The sequence below is a fragment of the Toxorhynchites rutilus genome, chromosome 1 (genome assembly GCF_029784135.1).
Source record: "Toxorhynchites rutilus septentrionalis strain SRP chromosome 1, ASM2978413v1, whole genome shotgun sequence".
NCBI classification, from domain to species: Eukaryota; Metazoa; Arthropoda; class Insecta; order Diptera; family Culicidae; genus Toxorhynchites; species Toxorhynchites rutilus.
In genome coordinates, this window is record NC_073744.1 from 163,053,864 (window position 1) to 163,074,141 (window position 20,278).

Genomic DNA, 20,278 nt, shown 5'->3' on the forward strand with positions numbered 1-20,278 from the left:
TTAGTTCACTAATTGTAGTTTACCTATTTAGTAAATTCTCTTTATTTGTAGGATTCATCTTGTGCCTCAATCAGAGAAAGATCAATGTCATATTGGGTCGTAAAATTGTACGGACAATAACGAGATTAAAAAAATACCACATAGTCTATTGTGTTTCGAGTGTCTTCAGTTACAAAAAAGGCAAAACGCGTAAAAAGATGCGAAGCTAACTTGCTAGATATTCAGTTCTTCTAAAAATGTAAAGAATCGATTCTACTCCAAAGTTCGGTATTTTTCGCGTTCGTTTTGTTAATTCTTTTGTTTTATCATATTTGATTTCTAACACATTTTCTTCTATATCTCTTTTTAGCTCAGCTTTACACTTTGGTCTCAATGTTGTTCTTGGAACTGAGCAGGTGTCATGGCGACAAATAATCAGCTCATGAAACAATACTCCGTTCAGCAAATGGGCATCATTGACCCTAGTGTTTCGTGAGATGAATTGATCCATAGCGAGAAGAAAATGGTGGAAATAATATATAAAAGAAATTATATTTCACTGAATATTTTCACTCGATTATTTTTTTAATAAAGTTAGGAACTCTCCTGTTTTTTTCATTTCTGTAAGAAACTACTCGAGAGCTTGTTGAGATTGGAGATTGGCACTTCTGAAACACGTTTGTCTACAACCATGCAGTCTCCATATAAAGAGTTTCGTCAACTTTTTGTTCACAATTTACGCAATTAGTATCGAGATGCTGTTCTTTTTTTTTTTTTTTCCTTTTTTTGCTCGGCAAAGCTGCACTTGGATCCAATCACCAGAATCACCGACGAAAGCAATAATTAAATTATTGGTTTTCCCCTCCCCGAGCTAACCTAGAAAAATGTGGGAATTTTTCGTTGGTCGCCAATATGTAACAAAGGCAGGGTCGGCTCAATCACAGCCTATCTAGGTTAACCCGAAAGAGGTTATAAAAAGGGAAAACACACGTGTCTCTATTGTTTACGACGGCAATTTATTATATTTTTTCATCCTAACCTTCCTATTTCCCTAGTTCCCTACTCTTTTTGTTTCACACGTTACTCACGGTGTTTGTGTATTATAGTGTCTGGGCCCGCTGCTGAATCCTTGCTCTGCTGTGGTACGGTTCCGGTCCGGAACTTTATTCCGGTCACGATCCGCTGCTTCACTGGAGTATAATCTCAGTTCTTCTGGGTGGGTTCAGTGTGCTAGTGCACCTGCTCGTCCGATTTCCGCTCCTTGCCTGGTGTACAGGAGACGAGAAGTTGGAATCGGACTCGTGGAAAGCACAGTTCCTCACTATCTGCTGCTCAACCGATAGCAAAGCGATACAATTTTCGCTACAGAACTTCCTCCGTAAACGGGGACTTTTGTGCGGTTGGAACGGGAAGGAACGAGTGTTTCTGAGTACGTTCTGTCCGGTGGTTCAAGCTTAAGTGCCCCTCGAGCATGGCGGAACTCTGTCAAATATTCGGGTCTGGTTACACCGACTATGGTACACTTTTGCCAACTGTTGCGATGTGGTTTGTGGCGTGTAGTGTTGTGTTGGCTGAACATAAATTCTAGTTTGTGTTGTGATAACCCTGTGCCGTCATTTTAATCTAGATAGCTTATATAATTTTTTTTTATAATCCTTTAAGATTTTATTTATTTTAGGTATATGTTGGTTTTTTAATATCCTAGCTAGCTTCGTTTTTTGAATACTGGTGTGTTTGCCTTTGTTATTATATTCACTATTTGCCGTGGGAGGAGACAGAGCCTCGAACAACCCGAGCGAACAAGGTGACTTGTCACACGGTTCATAGAGGAGCACGAGGAATTAGGATATAAGTAATTGGATGTGCTTCGAATCCAGCTAATACCAGGTAGATTAAAATCGCCAGGAAATAAGATGTTGTCATTTAGTTTCATTTGATTCCTTATCCAAATAATTGATGAGATGTACGTATCTATTACTGCAGAGTCGTTCACACGATCCGGAGGAATGTATGCAATACCAATATAAGTAGAATGGCTATAAAACGTTACGGCAACCCATATTTGTTCCACACTATGGCCATTTGGAGGAATTAATTCACGCGAGATGAATTTCGATCTAACAGCTAACAAAACACCACTATTCTCAGCAGATCGATCAAGACGGTACACTATGTAACAAGATCCAAACAATTGTTGCGACAGTGTTTTGCTATTGAGCCATGTTTCAGTAAAGACGATGCTATCGTATGAAGCATCGGAAACAGCTAGGTAGTAATCGGCGATAGATGTGTTCATTCCACCGACGTTCTGATAATAAATTACAATGTTGTGATCTATAGAAGTGACGCTCGCACTTGACGCTGATTTTGACGAGGCTGAAGGGCGCGCGTTCTCCGAACATGTTGAATCGGATCCTTGTTCATCATTTGACCAACAGTTGAGGTTGTAGGGTTGCATAAAAAATACCTTGAGCGTTATCAGAATGCGGCTGAGCGGTTGCCCGAGGCTGATTATTTGAGGTTGATGCAATGAGACGAGGTGATGTTTGCTGTACAGTTTGGATTGTAGTTGGATTACGAATCACGAAAGGAGTGATTGATACCCCAACTGGTCAAAAGTCGGGAGAGGTAATCGCATTTTCGATAACTCCTAATTTGAATGAAATGAATGATAATGGGATGTTGTCTTCCCTATTTTGCCGAACTAGCTTGTGACACCGAATAATAGAAGGATCACAAGCGCATTTCCCAGAAATAAATTGAATTATGTTTTTCGGAGATTCGGAAGGTGAGAACCGGGTGAGATAAAACCAGTTCGACGGTTTCGTGACCGGTACAACGGAAAGCGTAGGAAGAGTATTCGTAGTCGTGTAATTCCTGTGCACATTCTGGTCGTCCCTAGCATTACCTGCATTTGCTACCAACGATGGTGAATGACGAGCAAGACATGGCATTACAGTTGAGCTCTCCGATCTCACATGTTGACAGCTACTTTCTTCATTTGATTGAACAGTTTACCCTTGCCGCCTGCATCGAACCAATCCCGGGATTTTCTGGTTTCATTCACATTCGTCGCTTCGAATCATAACAATACTTTGCTACCATTCTCGGTATGGTTTTCAGAATAACACTTTTCTTTTAAGACCACTTGTAACAGTAATTCATTAATTCACAAACTAAAAGCATCTAACGCTTAGACTCCGCATTAGATTATGTAGCATCTCCAATCTGTATACTCTATGGGTGACGTAGTCGGCGACAGTCTGTTTGTCAACAATACCGACAGCAATTCCAGTATGGCTTAAAGTACATATCGCATGATTACATCACCTGATATTTATATATACGCACCTTATTTATATATACACACCTTGATCAAAACATACTTAGCTCGTCGGGCTGACAGTTCAGACCAGGGTTGCCAATAATATTTGAAAAAAAAAACTGGATCCTGCAAGTATCGTTTTATTTGAAGAAGATTGGCTATGAACTATCAAAGATGATCTTTTACCCATTCCAATGATAAAAAATAGAATTTTCTCTGAAGCTTCGTGTAGTATTTATGTGTAGTTCATAAAACTGTAACTGTAATCACTGTGAAACAATATTTGAGGAATTGTTTTATTTAGGCAGAACTTGGAGAGTCTCGTGTTTATAACTTCATATCCATAAAATCGCTGATATAAGATCGTCGCAAAACTGCGAATAGTTCGATACCTCAAAAGGTACGGATTAGCATGAGATACGAGGTAAAATACCAAACAAAAATACCATAAAGAACTTCCCACAATGTTATTTCAATACTCTAATAAGCACATTCAATGCCAAAATAACACTGCTCTTGTATTACTTTGGTATTGAAATTATCAAATTTTGGTATTGAAAAGCTATTTCTCTCATTTTTTGTTTCATTCATTGGTATTCATTGGTATTCTTATATAAGGCTCATCCATACCAAATTTTGGTATCTCTATGGTGCATATGCATTTTATGCAAATTATGCATTAGCTCTTTAGATTATGCGTAAAAAGACGGGTGGGTAATGTCGGGGACATAACCGGAGTGACGTAGGACTATACAAAGGGGACAGCTTCTGTTGAATATATATTTTAAATATATTGTTTTATTTTCTTCTCCTACGTGAATACCTACCTATCTACCTGAAAAATGGATTAGTTTACTGTTTGCTCTTTATGAATATGTTGATGGTTCTGAAAAGAACCTTTGGTGTTGTGTTTTTGTTATCACTCGATATTCCCATCTTGTTCGGTTAAACCTTCCTGTTTAGCTATTGCGTTTGCCACTCGCCACAGCTTTCACAGTTGGACAATTTGTTCCCATCCAGCTTGTGACATTTTTTTTATTTTTTTATTTTTTTATCCCTTTTGTTTATTTTAGGCTCATTAGCATTTTAGCTGTAACAGAGCCGAATTTCAATCGTGTACATGTCACATGTTTATCATATCTATAATTAGCACATTACACAGTTGCCATGTTTTCGGCGTTAGAGTATTCCCTTCTATACCATTGCATATGGTACACATTTACACAGTTGCCATATAGGCGTAAGAGTTTTCGTTCTGTTCTTCCATTATCCAGTTAGACCGGACAGCGGAGACAGTTGATTGATCATTGTTGAGTTATTTATAGAACAGCAGCCCGATGTGTCTTGCAAAGCAGAGCAGTTGTATGGATGAATCGATCTTATTTCGACCGTGGATCGATCTCCATCGCTGATGATTGTTGCGTGGACGTAGTTATTCTGTAACAACACAAAGATGGTCAATGAGGGCCCTGAGTTTTGAACTCACGATCGATCGCTTACTAAGCGAACGCGCAACCAATGTGGCTACGGAGACCCCCAGCTTGTGACATGTTGTTCAGTAAATTACATTTAATGCGACGTGCCGGAGAAACACTTTGCCACTCACTGAAACTAATTGTTGCCTTGATGAGCGCCGAACCGAAGCTGCTCTGTCCTTGATGCGGGTTTTCTGATTGTCGTGAGCAGCTTTGCAAGCCAACTCGAGCACTCCGACGGCCGAAACTCTATAATCGCTGTTAGGTATAGTGGTGCTCCGGCACCAATCCGTTCGGCCTAGTTACCCTTGCGGAGCAATCAGTGAATGCGACCAACAGGGAACTGGAGACCTGCACGGTTCGAGTGAGACCTTGCCTTTCCCTTAACTTGTCCTCCTTTGTTACGTCCACGATGCCGATGCCGTACTACCACACGGGTTTACGGTTTGAAAGAAAATAAGATATTTTTTTGGGGTCCGCGTGTTTTATACTCTAGCGGTACACACTCACAGGATAGAGACAAATCGGCAGACTCAGCCAGAGGGGAGAGTCCAACGAGACGAACGAATGAACGTTAAAAGGCAGCGATTAGAGACGAATGAACTGCAAAGTTTAAAGCCTCTTAAAAACAAAGAAAGAAAGAAAAGGCAGCGATGGCAAAAAAATACATTCATTACGATTTGTTCGCTCGTTGGATACACATGCAGGCTAAAAAGGGTCCTTTTCAGGATCACAAAATTATCTTCAATCTAAAGAGTTTATTGTTTTGTTTTCACTCGTTATTCTCATCTTGTTCGGCTAAACCTTCCTGTTTAGTTGTTGCCATTCGCCACAGCTTTCACAGTTGGAAAATTTCTTCCCATCCAGCTTTGTGACATGTTGTACAGTAAATTACATTCAATGCGACGTGCCGAAGCGCCACTCAGTGTCGCATTAGAGGCGATTTTAACCTGTGATTGAACATTTGCGATGACAGTGGTACAGTGTCGGCTTTCAATGTGGGGTCATAATTTGGATCTCTATGTTTACAAAAATGTCCAACTAAATAAGTCGCATTACATGTCCGTCCAATTAGCTAAATGTCGAACTAATTGTAAATTACTGTACTTTCAATCTGGAAACAATTTAAGAATTGGTGAAAATTGAATAATCAGGAAAGTCCCCAACTATCAATAAGCTCAGAACAACTGCCAAATTCACATACTCATACAATACCTGGCAAACAAATTATGAAAAAATCAATTTGTGTTTTATTATTATTTTGGATAATGTTTTAGAAAGCATTGAACTGTATTTCCTAAGCTCTTTTTTGGAAGGTTTAATGGCCCTGAAAAGCGTCTTGTTTTATGGAATGGTTCCAATTTAGAAAACTTAGTACTCGTGGTTTTGAAAAAAACCATTTCGAACGCCCTCGATGCCTCCTTGTTCTAGATTTGCTGCCAAAGCAGTTTGCATAAAGAACAAACTTTTTTCTTCTGCTACCTGATGCCGTTTTGCGATTGCGTTTGCCACTCGCCACTCGCTGCAACTGCCTGTTGTCTTGATGTCCACCGAACCGAATGTGTTCTGTTCCAAATGCGGGTTTTCTTATCGTCGCGAGCAGCTTTGCCAGCTCGATCACTTCGGCGGCCGAAACTATATAACGCCGGCTAGGTGGACTGGTGCACTGGTACTAACGCGCTCGGCCTAGCTACCCTTGCGGGGAACTCCAGATCAACACGGTTCAAGCGGGATTTTGCCTTTCCCTTCACTTTTCCTCCTTTACCATGTCCAGACATGGTTGGCTTGGGTTGGTTTGTTGATGTGTTGTGATGCGAACCGATGTGGTGTACGGTTTGAATGAGAATGATCGTTACGGCAGCGGAGCGGGGATTTTTAAGCTGACTGGCTGGCTCGAGAATTACGCATGTGTGAGACTGCGACCAATGTTTCGTTCATTTTTTTCTTTTTCCTTTCCAATCGTGCTTCATTCTATTTCGCTGCTGCTCTGGTTGCCCGTTTTGGGCGGTACGATTTGAGGAGCACAAAATGGACCAATCAAAAATGGGCACATAGTGCATTTTGACAATGCTTGATATTTCACAATTATTCAATTATTTATCTCAATAAAAATGAAATGTTATTCGTTATGATAGATGCGTAGATATATTTCCTATCAATTGATGCTAAATCCTTCGCGATCTATTGAGAAATGCTCGAGTTATAAGCATTGCATTTTTTCCTACTTGTTCAGTGCCTAGATTTCCATTTCACCCCCTATATCTTCCGGTTAGACGTAGTCCTACGTCAAAATTAATGATATTTAGAACTAAAATTCCTTTGTGTGATACCCTGTTTTTGAAGTGGTTGGGTAAGTTTTCAGCATTCGGGAAAGCTCTTCGTTTTAGAATTTTCCACAAACGACCGACGAATTGAACGCAATGGAAGAATCAAACTACACCAAACCAAATTCCAAAACTAAAATTCGCCAAAAACCAAATTCGCCTGTCGCAGAAGTCCACGAGTGCTCCTGTGGCCGAGTGGTTAGCGTCATAACTAACATGCCGGGTGTTCGGGTTCGATTCCCGTTCTGGTCGGGGGAATTTATTCATTTTATTCTATTCATTGCTATACTTGTAGAGTAAGATTTTTTATTTTTTTTATTTTATCTTGTAAATTTCTACAATCGGTGTCTATGTTGTTCTAACCACATTATTTCAAATAAAAAAAACTGATTACAATTAAATATACATACAAACAATTAAACAACTAAATATATCATATATACCCGTTCCATTCTGCCTAATTCCTTCTGCCTATCCATTCCATACATTCACGATAGAATTTTGCAGCTGATTGTATAGTTTTAATGTAGGTTGGAAGCTGATTCCACAAAGTAATTGCACGAACGAAGAAGGTACTACTGTAGTGAGAGGAGTTATGTTGCGGTACGATGTAGTGTCTTACTCGAGAGCTTCTGAATGGTTGCAACTTTTCAGAGAGGTAGTTTGGACCTTGATGGATAATTTTGAATAAGGTAACACAACTTCTAACTTTAATGAAATCAAAAAATGAACAGCCCAGAAGCTGCTGTTGTAGGTGGCTTACACTGTCATATATTGATAAGTTAAAAACCCAACGCACGCATTGATTCAAGGCAACTCTTAAACGATTTAGAGCACTAGCAGAGGCATTCAAAATCAACTCTAATCCGTAAAAAAAGTGTGGCCTCAAAAGTGAACTGAAAAGCTTCACGTTTGTTGAAATGGATAACATACGAGCCGTAAGCCTTAAATGTCTCAATCCGGCATAGATTTTCGCGCATTGGGAGTTAACTTGGGAATCCCATTTTAAATCACGCTGAAAAATTATACCGAGATTAGAAACTTTATTAACATATTCAATAATATCATTATTAATTACTAGGCTTGGTAATTCAATACGTAGATGCCGTCTGGAAATGAACATGGCTTTCGTTTTGGATGAATTTATTGGAAGAAGATTCCTTAATGACCATAGCGAAACATTTCTCAAATCATTGTTGATTGCGACAGATGCATCAATTGAGCAATGATATAATTGAACATCATCTGCAAACATGTGAATCCTGCAGGTTTGTAGCACTGAGGGAAGGTCATTGATGAATAGAGAAAATAAAATTGGACCCAACACTGATCCTTGAGGAACACCTGATGGTATACTGATGGGTGCAGAGAGTTTACCATCTATATCAACCACCTGAGAACGAGCACTTAAATAAGATTTAACCAAATATACAGCCTTACGAGAGAATCCGAACTGGTGGGATAATTTTTCCAGTAGTTTGACGTGAGAAACCCTGTCAAATGCTTTGGCAAAGTCAATAATTATTAAGAAGGCAACTCCCCTTCTATCAATAAATTTGTGTATATCATCGTGAACTTTGAGCAATGAAGAAGTTGTACTGTGCCCTGATCGGAAACCTGATTGGTAGGGACTGAGCAGGTCAAATCGATTTATATACTCTTGAACCTGGATCTTTTCGAAAGCCTTAGACAAAGAGCAAAGGATGCTAATGGGACGAAGATTATTCAAATTTGTGCCTGTTGCTTTTTTCCTAATTGGAATTACTTTCGAGATCTTCCACGCCCGAGGAAATTTACCACTTGATATAATCAAATTAAACAGATAGGAAATTGGAGCTATAACGAAGGGCAGGATTAGCTTAATAAATTTTAAGGGAATTCCATCTAAGCCAATTGCATTGGAAGTTATAGATGAGATAGCCGCCACAATTTCCGAGTTACTAAAAGGAGAAAAATTGAAACCATCAGCGTTCTCATATGGTCCCCAAAAAATGTATTTACTTCATCGGGAGAATTGTTAAACTTTATGCTGTAATTAGAGCTACTAACAACATTCAAATGCTTTACTTTTTTCCACATCTCTTTGCTAGAGTTAGCAGATTCCATGAAAGTCCTTAAGTAGTTACGTTTAGCCTTGTTTATCAAATGAGTTACACGATTACGTAGCCTTCTGAACTGCATGTGATCTTGTTCATTTTATGAAGTGACCCAAAGTCTGTACGCAACATCTCTCTCAATCATTGCGTTCAATATGTCATTATTAAACCACTTTGCTCTTGAGTTGATCCTCACTGGTCGTAGAGGGACAAAAAATTCAAAGAAACTTACCATATTCGTATTAAAAAAGTCAAGAGCTAAGTCGGAATCAGTAATACTATATAGTCGGGACCAATCAAAATTTACCAGCGTGGTTGGTAACAAAGAATAATCAATGCGATTATAATCTCTAAAAAAACTTCTGATGACCTTCATCACTTCGAATTATGTTGAGGGATGAGAAAATAATATCGTGTTGAGAGAAACCAGGAGCAGCAACTTGATTGAAATTTAGTACGAAATCAGTGTCATTTGTTATCAATAAATCAATTAAGGGGGTATTCTAGTCTAGAAATCTGAAAAAATCGAAATTTTTTTTTTACCATATTTCTCTAGTTTAGGCATTCAAGAATATACTCTAGAAAGGACTTATCGAAAATCCTATTATTTACCTAGTTAGAGCCATCTTAGTGATGTGGTATCTAACCTGTTACCGCCATCACAATGAACTTCAAACGCGTTTCTCTCGGAACTAGTTTTTTTCTAACTGGCGTACACGATATCTCAAGTTCTACTGAACCGATTTATGTCAAATTTATATGAAAATAATCTGCATACATCTCTCTATCGCATGAACCAATAAAAAATTAAAACTTTTTAATTTTACTATTTTTAAAAAATCGGTAAACGCAAAAAAAAACGTTTTAAACAGCATTTTTGTTTTCAAACGGCCGCCATTTTGTTAAAACCCATGTTTTTGACTTGTCCGAGGTTCATGCCATAGCGACATCTTTACTGATTCAGAATCTGTTCGATCTTTTTGTTTCAGTTAACCAGAAGGACTGGAATCGTGTACGCCATGGCACAACTTTTTTTTGAACACCCTCACTTCACCAGCATGTAACTATTCTAATTATGAATATTTTTTTTCCGTCCTATTTTTGTTTTATTGTTGAAAGATAGATAAACGAATAATGATATAATGGATAGTAAAAATATTGTTTGTTTTATTTTTACGGAGTTCGAAAAAACGTCCGAAATTCGTGTCTCTACACTAGAATACCCCCTTAATGAACTTCCACTCGAATAAAAGTGTGTTGGCTCATTGTTGACGACGGTAAATCCATAATTTTCTAAAACGCTACAAAAACTTGAAGTTCTACCGCCAGGATTTCGTAAATTAGTATTGAAATCTCCCGTCAAGATTACATTAGAGTAATTAAGAGACAATTCTGAAAGCTTTTGGTCCAAGAAGATAGAACAGTCTATCCGAGGGGGAGAATAAATAACACCGAGAAGAAATCACGCGTAACTTTTGAAAAGGTCCTATGTAACAAATGTAAACAAATCGAGTTAATGGATGCACGCTATTAGTTTTCAATCATTGAATGTATTACAAAAACAATCGTTCACGTATCTCTCTTCTTCATCTTTTTGTCGCCGATACAAAAAATATCCAATGTACAGATTCGAATTTTAAGCACCCGGCTGTTACTTCGGACGCCACTTTCCTCCGATGGCCGAAACGTCCGAAGTAACAAAGCAGTCAAAACAATTCGCAGTCGTACTTCGGTCGTTTTGGAATTTGTTTCTTACAGGTGCTGTTATCGATTTCAGTGCAATTCAACGAGTGATAACAATAATAATCAGTCTTTAGAACGAAATGTTGATATTTGGATTGTTGTTTATTAGTTAGTTTCAAATTTTTATAGTGCAACGTAATATGTTCAATGTGCAAACGCGGGCAGTCAAAACGTCCAATGTAACATTTTTCGCTCCGAGGCATCAACCTTAATCTCAAATCACGGAACAATAGTTACGATTGGTTTTACGAAGTTATTCTTGACAGCTAGTGGTGAAAACAGTGATAAAGATTGATAGCTTTTAAGACAATTCGCGAAATAATGTTCGGGTCTTCAACTACGTTTTTCTCGAGTTGGCGAAAATGTTACATTGGACCTTTTCAAAAGTTACGCGAGAAATGTGTTATTGTTCACCCGAACTTCAATGAACATATATTCAGTTCGATTACGGTCTTCCATCTCCGCTACCACCTCTGAAACATCGATTACCTTACAATTGAGATCTAGTTTGTGGTAAATACAAACGCCTCCACCTCCACTGTACCGTCGATCATTTCTTAATAGTTGATAACCATCCATAGCAATTATGCTATCACAGATACTCTCATTTAACCAGGTTTCAGTCAAACAAATTATATCAATTTTACTGTCGGTAAAGCATTGCTTAAATTCATTGAACTTGGTTAATTGACGAGCACATAAGCTTTGTACGTTCATATGACACACATTTATACAATCGTCAAGTAATGCCACATTCATAACAGCTCGTGGAATATCAGCAACACCTTGTCCCGCTCGTACAACGTTCATCTGATTAACCGACATCGAAAAGCATAAACATGATCAATCTAAGACAAGACCAGACAACTGGCTTCTTACTCTTCTTCGTCGTCCAAAAACGAAGCCATGACATGAAGATGCCAGAGCTGCCAAATATTATAAAATATCGGATTTTTCAAATTTCTATTTAAAGAATCGTAACATTTGGTTGGTGCGAATTCAATGATTATTGCATATTTTCAAATAGACAATCTCAAAAATATGCTTTAAAAGGATAAAATAAGTCTTTTAAATACCCATATCTATAATATAATCGTTTCCAAAACAAATTTGGGATTTTTTTTTAGCAAATAAATCTAATCTGACAACCGTTACAGCGTTATGCAGATTCTCATTGTCTGAACCAAAACATTCTATCTTATTATATGAGCAGGAATACAACCAAAACAACGTTAGGAAGCCATTTTATTCATACAAAACGTAATTCAAAAATAAAAATGAAGTGTAAAGCCTTAAATTGTGAGCGAAGGACGGATACTCATCCTGAGTATAAATTTTATCGGTTCCCTCAAGACAAAAATATTCGGAAAGAATGGATTCGATTTTGCGTGAACAGTGAATTAGAAGTTCCATTCTTTGAAATCAAATCAAGCACAAGAATATGTAGCGTAAGTATTAAAAACTAATTCTAAAACATATCCTAATACTAGTATATATACAGGCTCATTTTGTTGATGGGAAATACAATGAAAATGGAGTTACGAAAATTCCGACCTTAGCTGCATCCGCGAATGAGGAATGGGAAGAGATACAAAGTATTGAGAACAATTATGATTTGGTTGACGTATATGAAGGAGATAAACAACTACAGGAAGAAATATTTCGTTTGAAACATCAAATTTCCAAGCTGAAAAGGTAGTGTGTCAAAAAATATGTTATTTTCTAATATTTTATATTGATGTAACCGTTAATAGAATTGTAAAACAATGGAAGAAAAAATGCGGATATCTGACCTCGAGAATTCGTGGAAAGCAACCCTTGAAGAAGCTTTTCAGAGAAGATCAAATTAAGCTATTAACAGGAGAGGTTAAAAAAGTGAAACGTTGGTCCAATGAAACGATTACGGAAAATTTACAAATTCGGTTTGCATGTCAAGGTGGATACGACAAGCTTATTCAAAAAGGCTTCCCGTTCCCATCCACGAGGACTCTACTACGCCAAATTGAAGGAGTTCGTTTCAGTCCTGGTATGTAATTATAATCATATGTCTCATCGCATGTTAATATATGAAATGATATTTTGTAGGTATTCTTGAAGATATATTCGAGCTGCTACAACATATAGTCTCCACAATGTCGGTTGAAGAAAAGGACTGCGGATTGGTTCTAGACGAAATGAGCATAGACGAGGCAAATGAGTTTTGCCAAAATACGAAGCAGTTTGTTGGAACAACAACGCTTCCTATGTCCCAAACTTTAGCCTGTAAAGCTTTGGTATTCATGCTAGTTGGAATCGCAGCGCGCTGGAAACAGGTGGTTGCTTTCGAGTACACCGGCAACTCTATACAAAAAGAGTTTTTGAAGAATGCTGTATTGTCTGCAGTTTCAAGAGCAGAGGGAATCAGTTTGCGTGTCCATTTTATAACAACAGATTCCGGGTCCGAAAACCAGCGCATGTGGAAGGATTTGGGGATCGATATTCGTCGCAAAAATGAGACATTAAATGCTGCGATACCTCATCCAAACGCTGAGAACAGAATGCTAGAGATCATACCCGATCCCGTACACGTATTTAAAAATACAGTACATGGCTGGTTGAACAATGTCTACCTGAAAGTTCCGGATTGGTATGTTCGTGAAAAAAAGCTAACATCCAATATTGTTCATCGAGACCATTTAACCACAATCGTGAACTCCGAAATAAACAACACGTTGCGGCTTTGTCACAGACTAACGGCCTCGGATGTGTGCTTTGACAACAGAACATCTTCAATAGATAAAATGAAAGTATGCAACGCAACAAAATATTGCAACAGGACGGTGGCTGCAGCATTGAAGTTTCATGCGGAAATACGAGAATTACCGGAGCTTCTTACTACCGCATGCTTCATAGAAGACTTTGCTCGATGGTTCGAGCTTATCAATAATAGGGCAGAAGAAAAAGTATTTTGTTTGAATGATCCTATGAAATATGACGAGGATATCGCTCATCTGAAGACCATGGTGCGGTTAATGTATGATCTCCAAGTAGGACACGGACATTGGAAACCATGGCAAACAAGTGTAATCGTTTGCACGAATGCAATTGTGAGGTTGACAGATCGGCTTTTGCATGAAGGACACCCACAAATATTTACATCGCGGTTCGTCCAAGATTGTCTGGAGAGTCTTTTCTCATTGATTCGTGCAAAGCAACGACGCCCAACTCCATTGCAATTCAGCAATAACTTGAAAATTGTGACTCTTTCGCAATACATGACCGTGTATACAATTCCTTCACATTTCCTCTAAACTAAGTATCGTAATATCAATTAAATTCATTTTTTTTCTAAATTCAATACAAACCCAACGTAATTTATTTTTATTGGCAACACTGGAAAAATCGACTTTGTTTACAAAATTTATCGAAATCGACCAATCAGAAATCAGAACGACTGACAGAAATTTGGTCCGTAAAAGACCCCCTATTGTCTGATCTTATCTTAGTGATCAATAGTATGGACTGAAGAGGCAAAATAGGCGGCAGGAACGGAATAAGCAGTGAAGTAATGTTCAAAACAATATACATTTCAAAAGAATTCATCAATATTCTACTCATTCAATAATGTGGTTTCCAATCGCTAATATCATTGAAGTCGATACAATGCAACAATGATTTCTTCCGCTACGGTGGCGGAGAGGAACAACAAAAACAGCAAGAACAACAGCAATGTCAGCAACAGCAGCAACAGCAGCAACATATTCGATGTCTGACTGTCTGTCGATGTTTGACTTTCAGGAGGGAAGATAACAAGGATAACTAAAGGAGTGGAATGACGGGAAGAAAAAAAATGAAGGAATAAACAATAACTTGTAAGGAAGGGGTTTAATGTCAACAGTTGTTGGTGTTCTCCGGTTGAAACTTCGCTAACTGATCCACATTATATATCGGCAGCGCTGGTGTATCCTCAGTCTGCTTCACGAAAATAGTTCCATCCTTGGAGTAAACAAGTTGAATTATCCCACGTTGCTTCAGCTTAAGAGCAATCCCTTTGATACGACGAGCCGATTCGGTGAGATTTTCATTTATGTAAATGCGCCTGTTGACATCATATCCAAGCTGGGCCAAACTCAGATTCCTTTTTGGCGAGGTAACGATGAAAGAATTCATCCCGGGATGCCCTGAAGGCAAATTGGATTAGAATGATTAGAAAGATTAGAATTTTTCGTCAAAGAAATTTCCTCCGACTTGCACTGTGATCACGCGTATTCTAGTGCTTGCCACTCAGAATGCGTTCAAGGCGTGTTATTTGGCATAGAAATCTCAACTAAGTTCTAATAAAAATGACGCAAGTTGAGACGGCGAAGTTCCTCTAGGAACGTTAGTGCCATTGAAGAAGAAGAAGAAGAAGAAGTCCACGAGGTAGATGAAACACTACTGAAAAACAGTATATTTTCACTACACGCACTGCGCCTTAACCGTATTGAATTCGGAAATGTAAGCAACACTAGTAAGAAAAAAATTATATCGATACAAGGTAGAATGATAAATGTCAAAAATTGCTCAAGGAATAAGTAGGAAGACGGAGAAACAATATTTATCATTGTAAATTTATTTTACATAAAATGGATAAAACTAGGGCACACATATAAAAAACTTGATAAAACTGGACGATATTGCAAAAAAAACTGGAAGATTTTAGAGTTCAACTGGATGACTGGAACGAGAAAAAAAAACTGGAAGAATCCAGTTTAAACTGGAACATTGGCAACGCTGGTTCAGACACTGAATTTTAATCCGTCGGCTCAGACGAGTTTCTCGTTTTTTTTTGTCGAGTCAGACGAGTTATTTTTCTGTTTTTTGTCGAGCTCGTCATCTGGAATACCAAAACAAACGAGACGAGCGTTCGTCTCCTCGACTCGTTTTCTGGAATAGGGCCCATAATCTCACTCATGACGGATGTATTCATCAAACACAATTGAACAAGTTGTGATTCATATCAAACTGTAGAAAACCAATTGAAATTTGAAAATTTTGTGGGGAAGTATCTCACATGATTCGACTTTAACTCCCAGCTGTGGTCCCTAAAAACTAGATAATCTGTAATATCCCCCAGACTAATTGAATAGTCAACTGCTGCTGCAGCATGGATCAGGTATTTTTTCCCACATTCGATTTCTTCCGACCGGATCCAATTCTCAAATTTCACCCGCTGATGGTGATTATGATGATTATGATGGTAATGATGTGTGCGCTTAACCAAGTCAACCAAAATCACACCCCGTCGCGGTCGTCGTCATTTGTACGTCACCAAAACCCAAAACCATATGCACAAGATATGGCGATGGCAGGCAGGCGATCGAGCGGGCTGCCATGTGAAAGTGGTTAAAAACTCTATTAGTTAAATTCAACTTCCACTTGGCCACTTTCAGCTTCCAGTAGCGCGGCGGAACATCCGCACCACGCTGTAATTTGTGTCCAGCAGCAGCAGCAGCAACAGCAGTGATAAGTGATCATAGAAGCGAACAGAGATCATAAATCACTCGGCGTTTGCTGTTGCGCTCCCAGAGATATGTTTCCAGTTGACGTCCATCGGATGGACTGGATCTCGCATGATGAAATGGTTCGGAATAAGGGTTCGGACCTGTCACGTACAAAACGGCACGATTTATCTCAATTTATCCACGAACGGCGACAAACGTGAAACCGAAGTTTGTATGCCACCAAGGGGATACAAGCTTTTGCCCCTTGAGGGGGAACTTGATTTGGAAGTAGCGAATTGAAGCTTGAGCATCCCTAGATGTGATATCACGGGAATCGTGAAATCAAAACAGCAAAAGATCGACAGCTAAATCAGTGTTATGGTGACACATTTTTTCTACACTGGCGATTTTTAGCACCAACAAACCACGCGAGTCGCGCGGTAAGCGACAAGTCTGATCGCTCCTGCGCAATCAGTCAATTGCGCGTTTCCGCTATAAAAGTTGACAGCGGGGTGAATTCGCCGTTTCGCTTCCCTCTGGTCGTTGCTATGGCGGCTTCGAATGACTTAATTCTTAATTTTGTGTATGCCTCTCGTTAAAACTAGTCTTCTCATCTTTCCACAGAATGTCACGACGAATGAGGTGTGATCTCATTCATTGAGTCGAGGAAGATTCGAGAAACGTTCCAAATGAAGAAGCTCAAGAACCAACCGAAATTCCACCAAAAACAGGTCCAAATCCATCCGTCCTCCCAGCAGCAGCAGCAGCAGCAGCAGAATGCCATACCCCGATGCTGCCAGATGGCAGCCGTCCAGGCTGGCTGTCCTGGATGTTGCTCGCAATATCCTGGAGGCAATCCCTGCAGTGTTTCCTACTTGAGCGGCGGATGTGTCCTCCCTCCCCAGCAACAATATCACCACCACCAGCAACAACAGCAGCAGCAGATCTACCAAAATGATTACCGGATGGGCAGCTCGAAACCCTCTTCCACTTTTACCGGGTCACCCCCGCCAATATCGAAACCAACCAATATTGTGGCCACGATGGAACTGTTTCAACCTTGTGGCAGCGGCGGCGGTGCCGGCGCCCGAGGTGCCCCAATGCCCAGTCCCGGTTTCCATCATCCGCATCAGGACTATTCCTACGCGTACTACGAACCCGGGGTAGCCCTCCGCCACTCCAACATTCCGCCCTTCGAGGAACCACTGGCGGGACCATCTTCTGGGCAAACCCCACCCGGTGTGGGGTCGACGGCGGCGGCGGGTGCCAGTTCGATGCGAACGCTGATGGCCCTCGGAGGCAGCGGCCAGCGGAACCGTTTGTACGCACGTCGGATGGCCACGAGTGGGGCCCGCTTCCCTGGGTCACCCTGTGAAAATATCTACGAGGAGATTATTCACGAGGAAAATGAGAGGAATGAATGCTCCGGCGGAGATGGGATGCTCTCGGGCTCTTCGAGCAACCGCCTCTCGCTGATGTCACTGAACAAGAACGTGATCGTGGAGGAGGAATTTCGACAGGTCCAGCAGTGCCACCGGAAGATTCTCGGCGAGCTCAACCTTTCGGTGGAAGCAATGCTGATGCCGGGCGACGGTAGTCACAGGGACGACGACTACCAGCGGCGTGATTCGGGTAACTACCGGCGGAAGCTCTCCGGCGGCGGTATGTTGTGTACCGATTTGGACAGTGGCTTCTCGGGGAGCAGTGGCAGCACTAGCTACATCGGAAACCTGCGCGCCCGCAAGACGGAAGCGCGGATGATTTCGCTGCAGCACCAGCAACAAAGTCATCACCAATCGATGATACTGTTCGACGGGATCGGACAGGATGATACCCGCAGTGTTGCCAGCTCCCACTCGACGGATCGATCCGTTGCGGGGGGTTCGACGAAAGGGGGGAGTGGCTGTAAGGGCAAGAATCTGAGCAAACTGTTCAGCGGTAGTACCAGATCGCTACGACGAATGCTGGGAGATTCGGGTGGTGAGTCGCCTCGGAAGGGAGGCACCCATTCGACGCCCAGTTCGCCGACTTTTGTAAAATCGAACAAGGTTGGACTGTGGTGTAAGAAAAAGAGCTGGAACAAGAGGCTGTCCGCGAGTGGAGCGCTTCATCAGAGTTTTGACGGTGAGTGGCGTTTCTTTTGTACTAGAATTAGTTCCGTAGTAATGACCGAAAAGCAGTCATAGAAATAAATTGATCACCTTATTATTTTGGATTACTGTGCAACGTAGGATGCAAACAAAATTTCTTGTACCGGAACATATTTGGGTTGATGTTTTAGGCATGAGAAAAGTCGCAGCACGACTAGTTCCCAACGAGCTCAATTTTCTTCCAAAACATCATAGCAATCTAGTGGCTGGAGACATGCTTGAACGATCAAATTCTGCTCCCACGTTTATCCAACACATAATTACTGACGACGAGACATGGGTGACTTTCCCTATTTCCGAAACTCAAATTATCGCTTCGTGGGACCTGTTTGGACAGCATTGCAGACAGAAAAACGAATTCGCTGCGTGGACTGAAGGCAATTCCTGAATACAGCTATAAAAAGGGGTTCGACGATGTTTAGAAGGGGCCTATTATGAAGGCGATAATAATAATTTAAAGGGTGTCCCACATCAAATTGCATCACGGAAAAACCCCTGTAGATGGTTACCTAGGTGACCGATCCTTTTCAAACTTTCAGACAATAAATTCTAACCCGTTAGTAAGCTTTTGGCATATTCATTTCACTCAACTTCAATACCATAACCGTATGCTTGCACCTTAACGCTTAATAAGGTTCTGCACAACATTTGGCTGCAGCTTGGAATGCTTCCGTAGTGCCTGCTTCATAATAGTCCAGTATTTTTCGATTGGCTTTGGTTCCGGTGCGTTGGTGGGGGGTTCATGTCCTTGGGTACGAAAGTGACCCCGTTGGGTTCGTACCACCTCAGGACATCCTTTGAATAGTGGCACGAACCTGGAACCGGCCAGAAGATCGTAGGGCCCACGTGTTGCTTCAACAGAGGACACTTCTTGAGGTAGATCTCCCTGTAGTCACGAACGGCGCACTCCGTTTGCCACATGAGCAGTTCGCTTGCCGAATCATGTATTTCTTGGCAAACTTTGAAAGTTTCCTAGTCCTCGCTTCCTCTGGAACATCAAACTTGTGCTGGGCGGTGAGGAACAGTAGATCCGGAAGCTGCCGGAACTCCGCCTTGACGTAAGCCTCATCATTCATGATGATGCAAAATCAATTCACGACGTGGCTTTCCGGTAACGCCATTTTTTTCCAATTTTCGAAAAACTGACAGCGATAAAACAACAGTGTAAACAATACACTCTAAACTGCTTCTATCCAAATTTTCAGGAGAAAATAGCAAATGGGTAATTTTATACAGCGTTTTAACGTAGAACTACGTCTTTCATTATGGGTACCAAATCAGAAAACAGGTCACGTTTTTATGAAATAAAATTAACTTTAATAACTAGTTTTGTCGCGAACGGATTTTGGAGATTTGCATACCAAACGAATCGGAAATTCCCTAAGATTTGTTTGATATGCTATACATTACAATTCCATAGTCTGTATATAGTTTAAATTGATGAAAATTGGAAGCATTCCCATTTCCTCATACATTTGTTCTGTCAATTTGTGTGCTTTCCCGAACAGAGCTGTCAATAACGAGCAACCTATCGACGAGCAACGAAGGGGAAATCGTAAGATGTAAAGTCTCCGTGAACAAAGGAAAAGAAGAAGAATGAAGGGGAATATTTGCCTAGAGAATAAACAATGGATCTCGCTGCGGCAAACTTTCATTCTTCGTGAGGAAATCGACTGAACAACATCGTTGCTGGGCGAGCTGTACGGCGAGGGATCGAATGTCTT

The 20,278-nt window shown here is 40.4% G+C and overlaps 1 protein-coding gene across 2 annotated transcripts in view; it reads left to right on the plus strand.

Moving 5' to 3' along the window:
- LOC129763377 (uncharacterized) overlaps positions 1 to 20,278 on the plus strand; it is a 244,096-nt gene that overhangs the window by 14,782 nt on the left and 209,036 nt on the right. The window contains exon 2 of one of the 2 annotated variants that reach the window (XM_055762381.1): positions 17,029 to 18,528. The exons of the other annotated variant lie outside the window; for it this stretch is intronic. Coding sequence (XP_055618356.1) covers positions 17,094 to 18,528 — 1,435 coding nt within the window. The 5' untranslated portion in view covers positions 17,029 to 17,093. The remainder of the gene's footprint in view (positions 1 to 17,028; positions 18,529 to 20,278) is intronic. 2 annotated transcript variants of the gene reach the window in all.